We start from the raw sequence: 14,627 nt of genomic DNA on the forward strand, positions 1-14,627 counted from the left end.
AACTTTTTTTAATTGCTGTTTGTCCTGAACACATTTGAAGTGGACAGCACATGACTCTCGGTCCAATGTTGGACAGCAGATCTCCAGGGCTCGTTCATCTTCCTTACCTGAAACTTTATGCCTATGGATCAATAAATCGCCATTTCCTCCTCCACCAAGCCCCTGGTAGCCACCATCCCAATGTTTGATTTTATGAATTTGACTTCTCTAGATACCGCATAGAAGTGGAATTATGAGTGTTTGTCCATGCCTGGTTAATTTCACTGAGCACAGAACGCCTTCAAGGTCCATCCATGTTGTCGCCTATTAAAGAATTACCCTGTCCCTTAAAAGGCTGAATAGCAGTCCATAAAGAAAACGTAGCATACACATACATGCAAAGCACTTCAAAAAGTGGCCATTTGCCAAGAGTTTTATTTATTTTGAATCTCTAAACACCATGAATGCCTAACTGCAGATGATCTTTTTCTTTTTTTTGAGACAGTGTCTTGCTTCGTTGCCAGGCTGGAGTGCAGTGGCGTGATCTCAGCTCACTGCAACCTCCGCCTCCCGGGTTCAAGCAATTCTCCTGCCTCAACCTCCCAAGTGGCTGGGACTACAGGCATCCGCCACCATACCTGGCTAATTTTTGTATTTTTAGTAGAGACGGGGTTTCACCATGTTGGCCAGGATGATCTTGATCTCCTGACCCTGTGATGTGCCCACCTCAGCCTCCCAAAGTGCTGGAATTATATGCTTGAGCCACTGTGGCTGGCCTCACCAACCTGGTGTCCCCTGCTCCCGGAAAGTCACCATATTGATGCCTAACTTAATGTGCACGCTTGATCGGCATAGTGCACTACAGCCCAGAACTCCTGGGTTCAAGCGATCCCCTCCTCAGCCTCCCAAGTAGCTAGGACTACAGGGGTGCACGCTGCATCAAGCAAGGGATTTTATTTAATTAAAATTTTTGAGACAGTCTCACTCTGTCATCCAGGCTGGAGTGCAGTGGTGTGATCTCGGCTCATTGCAGCCTCTGCCTCCTGAGTTCAAGCCATTCTCCCACCTCAGCCTCCCAAGTAGCTGAGACTACAGGTGCGGGCCACCACGCCCAGCTAATTTTTCCATTTTTAGTATAGACAGGGATTCACCAAGTTGGCCGGGCTGGTCTCAAACTCCTGACCTCAAGCAATCCACCCACCTCAGTCCCTCAAAGTGGTAGGATTACAGGCGTGAGCCACTGTGCCTGACTGGGATTTTATTATTTATTTTTGTTTTGTTTTGTTTTGTTTTTGAGACGGAGTCTCACTCTGTCGCCCAGGCTGGAGTAGAATGGCGGCTCATGCAACCTCCGCCTCCTGGGTTCAAGTGATTCTCCTGCTTCAGTCTCCTGAGTAGCTGGGACTATAGGTGCGTGCCACCACACCTAGCTAATTTTTAATTTTTAGTAGAGACAGGTTTTACCACGTTGGCCAGACTGTTCTTGAACTCCTGGCCTCAGGTGATCCATACGCGTCAGCCTCCCAAAGTGCTGGGATCACAAGCATGAGCCACTGTGCCCAGCCAGATTTTATTTTATTTTTATTTTTTATTTTTTGAGACGGAGTTTCGCTCTTGTTACCCAGGCTGGAGTGCAATGGCGCGATCTCGGCTCACCGCAACCTCCGCCTCCTGGGTTCAGGCAATTCTCCTGCCTCAGCCTCCGGAGTAGCTGGGATTACAGGCACGCGCCACCATGCCCAGCTAATTTTTGCACCTTTAGTAGAGACGGGGTTTCACCATGTTGACGAGGATGGTCTCCACCTCTTGACCTCGTGATCCACCCGCCTCGGCCTCCCAAAGTGCTGGGATTACAGGCTTGAGCCACTGCGCCTGGCCCCAGATTTTATTTTTTAAGCTGGTGATGGGTATAAACATGTCCATTTTATTAATCTTCATTTCTTATCTTTAAGTACGATACATGTATTGAGATGGCAAAAGGAGTAAAAAGTGAGTCTCCCACTCCACAGCCCCAGTCCCACTCGAGAGACAGGACAGAGGCAGTTCCTCGTAACCTCAGAAACATTTCACTGGCACATGCTCTGTGTACCTCCCTCAAACCTCATCACATGCTGCTTAAGTAATCCAGTATTTTGTAATTATAAAGTAGTTCATTAAGGCTGGGCGAGGTGGCTCACACCTATAATCCCAGCACTTTGGAAGGCCAAGGCAGGCAGATTACAAAGTCCGAGACCAGCCTGGCCAACATGGTGAAAATACAAAAATACAAAAAGTAGCCTGGCATGGTGGCAGGTCCCTGTAATCCCAGCTTCTCAGGAAGCTGAGGCAGGAGAACTGCTTGAACCCAAGAGACGGAGGTGCAGTGAGCCACAATCTCACCACTGCACTCCAGCCTGGCTGACCCTTCTTCAAAGGGAAAAAAAGAAAAAAAGAACAGTTCATTAACAAAATAATTTTTTTTTACTGCTTTGAGAAAGGGTCTCACTCTGTCACCCAGGCTGGAGTGCCGTGGCATGATCTCCGCTCACTGCAACCTCCGCCTCCCAGATTCAAGCAATTCTCATGCCTCAGCCTCTTGAGTAACTGGAATGACACAAGTGTGCTATGATGCCTGGTTAATTTCTGTATTTTTTGTAGAGGCAGGTTTCACTATGTTGCCCAGAGTGGTTTCAAACTCCTTGGCTCAAGCGATATACCCACTTTGGCCTCTCAAAGTGCTGGGATTAGAGGTGTGAACCAGCGTGCCCAGATTAAGAAATTAAAATTTTATTTTAGTTTTTTTTGAGACGGAGTTTCGCTCTTGTTACCCAGGCTGGAGTGCAATGGTACAATCTTGGCTCACTGCAACCTTTGCCTCCTGGGTTCAAGTGATTCTCCTGCCTCAGCCTCCCAAGTAGCTGGCATTACAGGCATGCGCCATCATGCTTGGCTAATTTTGTATATATATTATTTATTTATTTAAAGATGGGGTTTCACTATGATGGCCAGGCTGGTCTTGAACTCCTTACCTCAGGTGATCCACCCACCTCAGCCTCCCAAAGTGCTAGGATTACAGGTGTGAGCCACAGCGCCCGGCTAATTTTGTTTTTTTTTTTTTTTTTTTTTTTTTTTTTTTTTTTTTTTTTTTTTTGAGACGGAGTTTTGCTCTTGTTACCTGGGCTGGAGTGCAATGGCGCAATCTCGGCTCACCGCAACCTCCACCTCCCGGGTTCAGGCAATTCTCCTGCCTTAGCCTCCTGAGTAGCTGGGATTACAGGCACAAGCCACCATGCCCAGCTAATTTTTTTTTGTATTTTTAGTAGAGACGGGGTTTCACCATGTTGACCAGGATGGTCTTGATCTCTTGACCTCGTGATCCACCCGCCTCGGCCTCCCAAAGTGCTGGGATTATAGGTGTGAGTCACCGCGCCCGGCCAATTTTTTATTTTTTTAGTAGAGATGGGGTTTCACTATGTTGGTCAGGCTGGTCTTGAACTCCTGATCTCAAGTGATCCACCCGCCTCGGCCTCCTGAAGTGTTGGGATTACAGGCGTGAGCCACTGCACCCGGCCCTAAAATGGTAAATTTTTAAAGTCACCTGGGTGGCTTTATTAAACCTAGATGGCAGGAAAAAAAAAATATCACTGACCAGTGTCCTGGCCCCTGAAAAGCACTTAAATATCTGGGGACTGAATAGGTATCGGGTGAATCCTCACATGGAGACAGCAGAAGTAAATGGGGTTGAAACACCACTACTGCGCCCAGTGCAGCGGCTCACGTCTATCATCCCAGCACTTTTGGAGGCCAGGGCAGGAGGATCACTTGAGCCCAGGAGTTTGAGACCAGCCCAGGGAAAGTAGTAAGACCTGTCTCTACCAAAAAAAACTTAAAAAAAAAAAAAAATTAGCCAGACATGGTGATACATGCCTGTGGTCCCATCTACCCCAGAGGCTGAAACTGGAGGATTGCTTAAGCCTGGGAGGTCGATGCTACAGTCAGCTGTGACGGTGCCCCTGCACTCCAGCCTGGGCAACAGAGCGAGATCCCATCCAAAAAAAACAAAAAGAAAAAAAGAAACATCAGTACTTGATATGAGAAGGGGCCACTAAACACTGGTGAGCTTGTTAAAAACATGGACCCATGGGCACCAAGGAGCCTCTCCGGCAGGGGTCAGGGGTGGGGACAGTTGCAGGTTCACCCCACCCAGACCCATATGTCCCCAGAGTCTAGAACCATGGTCCCCGAAAGGCAGTGCACAAGCCAGGGCCCTGCCAGTGCTGTCCGGGAAGGACCAGCCGCAGCCTGCTGTGGCCCCAAGCTAGTCCCTGAAGGTTCCAGGAAGGAGTCTCATCCATTCAGGTGCACGGTTCTCAAGTCTCAGGCCCCCAGTGTGACAAGGGAACTTTTGGAGGCCAGGGCAGGAGGATCGCTTGAGCCCAGGAGTTCATGCACTTGCACCTTAGGCTCTGCAAATTCTCACAACATCCTGAGAAACTGTCATCCCTGCCCACTGGTGGCCACCACAGTTCCACAGGCAGGTGTTCACTCCAGGGCACAGGTGCTCTCCGCTGCTAGGTCCCACCTGACCTGAGAGGGAAGACCACCAGGGGAGGACAGTGCAGTCCCTGGGAGGGAGGGGACCCTCTGACCACCAGGGTCCCGGGCAGGAGGAAGTGGTGTGTCCCCATCAGGGTCCTGTACTGCTTCAGGGTCCTCCACGCTATACCTGTTCTCTATTTACTCGAAGCCTGTAGCTCTCAGTACAGACACTGCCCCTGGCAGCTGTAGCCCAGCCTGCTGCCCTCCCTGCTGGCCCCTTCCCGCATCTGGGCTGTCCCTGCCGCAAATGCCACTGGCTAAGCCTCCCAGCTATGAGGCAGACGCAGCGACAAGCTCAGATCTCAGCTCTCGCTTCTGCCTGGTGGTTTCTCTGGGTGTCACACATGCCCAGTGGGATGCAGAGGACACCACTAACTCTTCCTGGACTAGAGTGCCCAGGGCCCTGCAGAGTAACACCGAGGGCACCACTATTACAAAAAGCTTCCTTTCCTACCGAAGCAGACTTGCTGTTTCCCGAGCACACTTCCAATGAGCCTTATTTGGAGACCTTCATTGTAGAGCCCCGCCCCCAAGGCATCCTTATAGAAGAGCCTGCTGTCCAGGACCCCAGCCGTCTAGGTCCCTGTGCCCGTTTCCTGCCCCAAGTCTGGTGCCTCCCATGCGCTTCATGTGGTCTCAGTCCTGATGGTGACCCTTGTCACCAGCCCTCCAAGGGGTCCTGGCAGTAGTGGCTAGGGCTGGATTTGTGGTCACTATCGTGTTAAGTTTTAACTCAGCTTTAAATGACAGATCCACTGTTGCACTCGGGAAACCATGGCCACGTTTGGAAACAACCAAAGTAAATGGGCTTTTACAAGACCTACTGGCAGATTAGGAACCGCCCTGAAGTAACTGAAAGGAAAATGCTGGGCAGTTCACCTGGCCAGTCATCTCCACTACTGGACACTGTGTGTTCCCAAGTTTGAAGGGCGGCTGCCATCCATCCCCACAAATAGACATTAATGTGGGGTATGCTTTTAGAGCAAAAACAATTTTCTGGAATCCAGAAATTTCTCTCCTAAAATAAGCCTGTAAAATTATTTTAAGAGAATGTGAATCAGGCCCATGTCCATATGGTACAGATAGCACACTTCTAAAGACAAAAACACACGAATCAAAGCCAGGCAGCTTCTGACACTAAATGGGACGGAGTGCAGACTGGGGTACCCCTTTCTCTTTTTCAACTATCCCACCAAGTCCTCAACCCCTCCCCGGGTGCCAGTGTAGAAGATGGCCCGGTCCCCTCAATCTCCAGGCTGCTTCACCTCCCCCAGCGCTGCCACCACCTGGCAGGTGAGCACGGGTCCCATCCCCACAACTGCCCTGCGGAGCCCTCCAGGGTGTCATGAGATGGGAAGGAGGCCCCAGGCAGACTCGGACGCCAGCACATGAGAAAGCTGGAGAAGAACTGGGGTGTGTGCGGGGCGTGGCGATGCAGGGGCTGGTGTGCTGGGCAGACCGAGAGCCAGGGAGAACCAGGAAGGAACAGTGATCGTATGGCCTTGCCGTGTTCGGCCAGGGTCATAAAGAAAGCAGAACCGGGACATCAAAGTCCACCTCCCTAGGGAAGAGCGGGGTGGGGATGAGAGGCGGTGCTACCACCTGCCTGGCCAGCTGCCCCACAGCTTCTCCACCTCCGTCCCACTCAGCCGCCCCTTCCTTCCCTCCTCTCTACGGAGGAAACCGCCCTGCTTTTGGCTTTGCCTCTCCCACCTGTCACCGACAAGGCACTGCCCTTGGGATTAAAAAGATGAAAAAGCCCCCACCATCACAGAGGGGACAGATGATCAGTAAAACCACCAGCTCCCGGAAAAGAACATGTAGCAGTTCCCAGAGGCTGGCAGGCCGACGCCAGCCCTGTCCTAAGCGCACACTGTGTAAAAACGGCGTGATTCACAGCAGTCCTGAGAGATGTGTGTCCTTATTAGTTCCACCATGCAGATGGGGAAACTGAGGCCCAAAAAGGTTACCCGAGCTGCCCAAGGCTGCACAGCCAGTGAACTGTGAAGCTGGATTCAAGGCCAGAGTCTTCCCACCTCGGACCAGGGTGTCCAAGGTGAAAACATGCACGCAGATGTTCGACTCTGAAGGCACAGCGATACTGTCTAACGCTTAGCAGGTTGGCAGTGATTTTTTTAAAAGGTTAGGCCAGGTGCAGTAGCTCATGCCTGTAATCCCAGCACTTTGGGAACCTGAGGCAGGTAGATCTCTTGAGTCCAGGAGTGCGAGACCAGCTTGGGCAACATGGTGAAACCCTGTCTCTACAAAAAAATACAAACAATTAAGCCGGGTGTGGTGGCACATGACTGTGGTGCCAGCTACTTGGGAGGCTAAGGCAGGAGGATCGCTTAGGCCAGGAAGCAGAGGTTGCAGCAAGCTGAGATCACACCACTGTACCCCAGCATGGGTCAAAGAGTATGATCTGATCTCAAAAAAAATGTTGATAAGGTCAGGGGTGACCCATGTCTCTGATCCCAGTGTTTGGGGAGGCCAAGGTAGGAGGATTACTTGAGGCCAGGAGTTCAAGATCAGCCTGGCCAACATAGCAAGACTCCCATCCCTAAAAAACAAAATTAGCCAGGAGTGGTGGCGTGTACCTGTAGGCCCAGCTACTTGGGAGACTGAGATAGGAGGATCACTTGGGGCCAGGAGGTCAAGGTTGCAGTGAGCCATGATCATACCACTGCACTCCAGGCTGGGCGACAGAGCGAGACAGTTTCTAAAAACAGTAAATTAAATTTAAAAATTCTTAAAGTTTAAACTCCACCGGTAAAGGCCCTCCGCAATCCAGCCATTTGGCAACACCCACAACATTCCCAGGAGGACAGCCCTGGACTAGGGGTTCATCGGAGGAATTCACCTTTGACGGATGCATATGTGCAAAATAACTGGATAAAAGCGGTTATTACTGGAAATAACAAAATATCATCCTATACCAACACTTCCTGTAATAACAAAAGATTAGGCCGGGCGCGGTGGCTCAAGCCTGTAATCCCAGCACTTTGGGAGGCCGAGGCAGGTGGATTACGAGGTCAAGAGATCGAGACCATCCTGGTCAACATGGTGAAACCCCGTCTCTACTAAAAATACAAAAAAATTAGCTGGGCATGGTGGCGCATGCCTGTAATCCCAGCTACTCAGGAGGCTGAGGCAGGAGAATTGCCTGAACCCAGGAGGCGGAGGTTGCGGTGAGCTGAGATCGCGCCATTGCACTCCAGCCTGGGTAACAAGAGTGAAACTCTGTCTCAAAAAAAAAAAAAAAAAAAAAAAAAAAGATTAGGAACCACCTCAAGTTCAACCAAAAGAGGCCAGGTGCGGTGGCTCACACCTGTAATACCAGCACTTTGGGAGGCCGAGACAGGCGGATCACCTGATGTCAGGAGTTCAACACCAGCCTGGCCAACAAACAGGGTGAAACCCCATCTCTACTAAAAATATAAAAATTAGCTGGGTGCGGTGGTACGCACCTCCCGGATTCAAGCAATTCTTGTGCCTCAGCCTCCCGAGTAGCTGGGATTACAGGCACCCACCACCAGGTCTGGCTAATTTTATATTTTTAGTAGAGACAGGGTTTCGCCTTGTTGGCCAGGCTAGCCTTGAACTCCTGACCTCAAGTTATCCACCCGCCTCGGCCTCCCAAAGTGCTGAGGATTACAGGCGTGAGCTACCACGTCCAGCCCACACTGACTATTCAAACTCATACACACTACATGAAGTCACAGGTGTGGAAAGGTCTGGAAGAATTTACATGAAAGAGCAACGGCGTGGGTCCAATTTGCCTTTGGCAATTCCAGCTTCCCTCCACACACATCCACTTTCTCCCTTCTTGAATTACAGGAGGAAAAACTCCCCTTCGCATTTCAGGAACTGCAGCCTAGGTGCCCAGTGGGACCCACTGAGAGCGTCAAACCACTTCTACAGCTGCCAAGACAAAGCTCACTTGAGGACAGGAGGTCAAGGTTGCAGTGAGCCATGATCACACTCTTGTGGACTCCCCACCAGCCCCTGCTCTCTGCGGGAGCCAAGGGGCCTGGCTCCTCCATTGGCCAGCGGCCTGGGTGCCTCCGCCCTCCAGGCTCTCTCCTTCATCTCTCCTCCCACCTGTGCTCAGGTACCATCTCTACCTCCTCTCCTTAGTCTACTGATAATGCGTTTGCACTGAGTGCTTCTTTTCAAAGAAACTGTACTACATTTTTTTTCTACCATTAGTAACAAAGTTTCCCATAACCAGGCCCCTGGGACACATCCTAGTGGAGGTGCTTTCTTGCTAACAAGAAGGGGCTCTGCATTGTGACTCACGCCTATAATCCAGCACTTTGAGGCCAAAGTGGGAGGATCACCTGAGGTCAGGAGTTCGAGACCAGCCTGGGCAACATGGCAAAACTCTGTCTCTACAAAAAAGTTTAAAAGTTAGGTGGGTGTGGTGACACGTGCCTGTAATCTCAGCTACTAGGGAGGCTGATGTGATCCCCGCTGCGCCTGGACGACAGAGCAAGACCCTATCTTCAAAAAAAAAAAGAAAAAGAAAAGGGGAGGTATAGGAACTATGTGTCACACTACCCTTGTTAGATTAAAACGGTGGGTACTAGATCCAGAAGACTGCATCAAAACAGAAGAAAAGAGGCTGAGAATCTTAAAAACTATATATTTAATTTTTTTTTTATTTGGTGACAGAGTTTTGCTCTGTCGCCCAGGCTGAAGCGCCATGGTGCAATCTCGGCTCACTGCAGCTTCCACCTCCCGCGTTCAAGCAATTCTCCTACCTCAGCCTCCCAAATAGCTGGGACTACAGGTGCACGACACCACGCCTGGCTAATTTTTTCTGTTTTAGTAGAGATGGGGTTTCACTGTGTTGCCCATGTTGGTCTCGAACTCCTGAGCTCAGGCAATCCACCTGCCTTGGCCTCCCAAAGTGCTGAGATTACAGGCGTGAGCCACTGCGCCTGGCCATAAAAACCATTTTATTTAACCTCATGCTAAATAAAGTCCCATCAGGCCGGGCGCGGTGGCTCAAGCCTGTAATCCCAGCACTTTGGGAGGCCGAGGCAGGTGGATCACGAGGTCGAGAGATCGAGAGCATCCTGGTCAACATGGTGAAACCCCGTCTCTACTAAAAATACAAAAAATTAGCTGGGCATGGTGGCACGTGCCTGTAATCCCAGCTACTCAGGAGGCTGAGGCAGGAGAATTGCCTGAACCCAGGAGGCGGAGATTGCGGTGAGCCGAGATCGCGCCATTGCACTCCAGCCTGGGCAACAAGAGCGAAACTCCGTCTCAAAAAAAAAAAAAAAAGTCCCATCAAACATTGAAGGCCTGTCTTGGGGCAAGAGAAGGACAAACAACAGACACACAAAGAGGAACCAGAATAGAGGGGAAGCGTTTGGGTGGGGGGATGTATGCCAATGCTGCCGGAAAGGCAGGTGGCACCAGGAGGGAGGGAGGGAGCAGATGAGGTTTGCCAACAGAGATGTCACCACCCCCAGGACAAAGCTGAAAGAGGGTATAACTTGCTTTGAGGGGCTTCCCAGGGTTTAATGCAAAACGTCCCACGTGTTTGTTGGCTCTGGGACCTCAAGCCAAGTTCTGCTACCTTCTGTGTAATGTGGGGTAACATGCAATTTACAGGGCAGTCAGAGTCACACGAGACGTTAAGGGGGGCGATCCTCAGGCACAGTTTAGGAGTCTGACCAGGGCCTCACAGCAGAAGCAGGTGTCACTGTTACAGTGTGGTAGGGGTCGGCAAGCACTTCACGAAGCCCACCAGGAATCCTGGCCCCAGCCCAAGGCCCTGCAGGTGCCAGAGAGCCTGCTGAACAATGGGGTGAAGAACGGCTCCCAACCCCTTCCTGGGGTGTGGGCAACAGAGGCCTGACTCCAGGATTTCCATTCTACTCTCCCCGCCGACCAGCATCTGTATAGCAGGTGGAATGTCCTCGCATTTGCTGGCGGAATCTGTTTCAACTCTTGACTTCTTTCCTCAATCTATCTCGCACTGCTTGCTCGAAAATCCCTTAGCTCTCTCGGTCTTGGTTATTGAGAACTATCTTCAAGCTCCGCTCAAATCCCTTGTCAAAATTCCCACTCCCTGGCTGGGTGCAGTGGCTCATGCCTGCAACCTCAGCACTTGGGGAGTCCAAGGCAAGTGGATCACCTGAGGCCGGGAATTTGAGACCAGCCTGACCAACGTGGAGATATCCCGTCTCTACTAAAAACACAAAATTAGCCAGGTGTGGTGGCACACGCCTGTAATCCCAGCTACTCGGGAGGCTCATGCAGAAGAATCACTTGAACCTAGGAAGTGAAGGTTGTGGTGAGCCGAGATTGTGCCATTGCACTCCAGCCTGGGCAACGAGAGTGAAACTCCATCTCAAAAAGAAAAAAAAAAAATTCTCACTCCCTAGAGGTTTTACGGATTGTTACACCTAACTACTTAAAAAAAAAAAAAAAAAAAAAAAAAAAAAAAAACTCTAATAAAGAGCATCAGCAAAGTTTGGGGTGGGGGAGGCTTCTACTGCTTGTTCGTATTCAAAACAATTTTTTTCATTTGTCTTCCATGGAGACAAATACATTAAAACTACAGGGAAGGCTGGGTTTCGGTTCACACCTGTAAATCCCAGCACTCTGAGAGGCTGAGACTGGAGGATCACTTGAGGCCCGGAGTCTGAGACCAGCCTGGGCAACATAGTGAGACCCCCGTCTCTACAAAAAAAAATTTTTTTAATTAGCTGGGCATGGTGGTGCACACCTACAGTCCCAGCTACTCAGAAGGCTGAAGTTGTAGGATTGCTTGAGCCCAGGAGGTTGAGGCTGCAGTGTGCTATGAATGTGCCACCATACACCAGTCTTGAGTGACAGAGCAAGCCCCTGTCTCTCTAATAGAACAAGGCACAGTGGCTTACACCTGTAATCCCAACACTTTAGGAGGCCAATGCAGGTGGATCATCTGAGGTCAGGTGTTCAAGACCAGCCTGGGCAACATGGTGAAACCCCGTATCTACTAAATATACAAAATTAGGCGGGTGTGGTGGCACATGTCTGTAATCCCAGCTACTCATGGGCTGAGACAGGAGAACCACTTGAACCTGGGAGATGGAGGCTACAGTGAGCCGAGATCATGCCACTGCACTCCATCCTGGGTGAGACAGAGCGAGACTCCGTCTTAAAAATAAATAAATAAAGCTGGGCACGGTGGCTCAAGCCTGTAATCCCAGCACTTTGGGAGGCCGAGGCGGGTGGATCACAAGGTCAAGAGATAGAGACCATCCTGGTCAACATGGTGAAACCCCGTCTCTACTAAAAATACAAAAAATTAGCTGGGCATGGTGGCTCGTGCCTGTAATCCCAGCTACTCAGGAGGCTGAGACAGGAGAATTGCCTGAACCCAGGAGGCGGAGGTTGCGGTGAGCCGAGATCGTGCCATTGCACTCCAGCCTGGGTAACAAGAGCGAAACTCCGTCTCAATAAATAAATAAATAAATAAATAAATAAATAATATTAAGTAACAAAACCAAATGCGGGTGGTGGCTCACACCTGTCATCTTAGCACTTTGGGAGGCAAGGTGGGAGGATCCTTTCAGTTCGGGAGTGTGAGACCAGCTGGGGCATAGTGAGATCTTGTATCTACAAAAAAATTTAAAAATTAGCTGGGTATGGTGGTGTGAGTCTGTGGTTCTAACTACTAAGGAGGCATAATGGATGGCTTGAACCTAGGAGGTGGAGGCTGCAGTGAGTGGAGATTGCACTATTACACTCCAGCCTAGACGACAAAATGAGAACTTGTCTCAAAAAGGCAACCAACAAATAAACCAAGACAAACCAACGAAAAAAAAGAAAGAAAAAAGAAAAAGCCTACAGGGCAGCCTCTTGCCCTTTTCCTCCATCTCTGCCCTCTGACGCAGGTGCTGGTGGAACTTGGTGAACACAGGCAAGAATCAAGAACAGATGTTAGAGGAACACGGCTCTCAACATATAGAAAATAGCTTTGTGGGCCGGGCGCGGTGGCTCAAGCCTGTAATCCCAGCACTTTGGGAGGCCGAGGCGGGTGGATCACGAGGTCGAGAGATCGAGACCATCCTGGTCAACATGGTGAAACCCCGTCTCTACTAAAAATACAAAAAATTAGGCCGGGCGCGGTGGCTCAAGCCTGTAATCCCAGCACTTTGGGAGGCCGAGGCGGGTGGATCACGAGGTCAAGAGATCGAGACCATCCTGGTCAACATGGTGAAACCCCGTCTCTACTAAAAATACAAAAAATTAGCTGGGCATGGTGGTACATGCCTGTAATCCCAGCTACTCAGGAGGCTGAGGCAGGAGAATTGCTTGAACCCAGGAGGCGGAGGTTGCGGTGAGCCGAGATCGCGCCATTGCACTCCAGCCTGGGTAACAAGAGCGAAACTCCGTCTCAAAAAAAAAAAAAAAAAAAAAGAAAATAGCTTTGTGGCTCACACCTGTAATCCCAACACTTTAGAAAGCTGAGGCAGGTGGATCACTTGAGCCCAGGAGTTCAAGAACAGCCTGGGAAACAAAGTGAGACCCTTGTCTCTATGAAAAATTTTAAAGTAAGCCAGGCATGGTGGTGTGCACCTGCAGTCCCAGCTACATGGGAGGCTGAGGCAGGAGGATCACTTGGCTCAGGAGGTGGAGGTTGCAGTGAGCCGTGTTTGTACCACTGCACTCCATCCTGGGCAATGGATTGTGACCCTGTCTCCAAAAAAAAACAAAAAAAAGAAAGAAAGAAAGAAAGAAAGGGCTTTATAAATTAGAGTGCTTCAAAAGTGAGAAGGCTTTATACCCAGAGTTTAGTGAAAAGAATGGACTCAGGTCAGTTTTTTATGCTGGCAAAAGTACCACAGCACTGTAGGATGGTAACGATAGGGAGCACTGGGCGTAGGGTATATTGGGTTTGTCTGTAATGTCTTTGCAAGCTTTCTGTAAATTTAAAGTTTTTCCAAAATAAGAAGTTATTTTAAAAGAAGACGATTGCTCAGATTGGTAATTAAGAGTGCTCAGTTATATTTAAGTGCTCAATATGGGCCCAAACCTTAGAGGTTCCCACAAGTAGATGACACTCTACCCCGTAGAGCCCAAGAGGAGAGGCCATAAAGATCTTGGGAGATCCTCTTACTCCTCAAACGTGCCACTGCCACTGCCTCCCAAGAGCCTACAGCTGAGGGGGACCAGTGCATGATTATAAGACTCAATGACGCCAAGATTAAGCAAACTCCTGGCACCTGGCAGGTGCTCAGCAAACATGTTACACCTGTAGCTTGCTCAAGTGACGCGCCTGGAAAGGCTCCCCAGGGGAGGTAAGCCTCGCCTTGGGACCTAGGTAGGGATTTAGGAGTGTCAGGGGCCGGTGGGTGGGAAGAATAACATTCTTAGCAAAGAAAACATCAGGTTAAGGTGGGTATATTTTAGACAGAGGAAGAAATGCAACTGAATAGAAAAAGCGTGGGGTGGGGAAACTGATGTCTTCCATGTTCATTATCTGCCTAAAATAGAAACTCAGCCTTCTTCCCATTCTTAGAACGCAGCACATAATTTGGACATTAAAGATGTCAATCAGAGGCAAGCACGGGGGAGGAGGATCCTGTTTAGATCTCTGAAGCTCAGGCTTTTGCAATCAGTTAATCAAACCTATGCCACAAGTGGTAAATACTGAGGACGCTCCATTTTAGTCATAATCTTTATGTGGCAACTTGAAAACGTTTTCGCCTTTCTGATACACATTCCGGGGAGACCTCTTTTGCCCTCATTTCCTTGCCCAGTCGAGGCTGTATTTTTTAAGGAAGGAAAAACTAATAATCAGGGATCTTGTCGATTTTCCCTGTATCTTTTCACGGTGGGGCAGGAGAAGAGGGGCAGCGGGGGAGGTGAAGAGAAGAAAGGGCGGGGGAATCAAAGATTAGGCGTTGCTGTCCCTGCCAAAACGGAGTGAACCCAATATCAACAACTCAAAATCCAAAACGGAACGAAAAAGTCACAGGCCCGCCCTACTCGCGCCCCCGCCCGCCCGCACGCCCAACAGGTGCTTCCCGGGCCCGCCCGCAGCCACAGTATCCTTGGGTGGC

General features: G+C 50.0%; 1 protein-coding gene across 2 annotated transcripts in view; it reads right to left on the reverse strand.

Moving 5' to 3' along the window:
* The window catches only part of YPEL1 (yippee like 1), a 36,191-nt gene that overhangs the window by 21,308 nt on the left and 256 nt on the right, over positions 1–14,627 (reverse strand). The window contains exon 2 of one of the 2 annotated variants that reach the window (XM_074390987.1): positions 12,089–12,177. The exons of the other annotated variant lie outside the window; for it this stretch is intronic. Within the exon in view, the coding sequence (XP_074247088.1) occupies positions 12,089–12,095 (7 nt within the window). The 5' untranslated portion in view covers positions 12,096–12,177. The remainder of the gene's footprint in view (positions 1–12,088; positions 12,178–14,627) is intronic. 2 annotated transcript variants of the gene reach the window in all.

This window comes from Saimiri boliviensis, chromosome 21, assembly GCF_048565385.1.
Source record: "Saimiri boliviensis isolate mSaiBol1 chromosome 21, mSaiBol1.pri, whole genome shotgun sequence".
Taxonomy (NCBI): Eukaryota; Metazoa; Chordata; class Mammalia; order Primates; family Cebidae; genus Saimiri; species Saimiri boliviensis.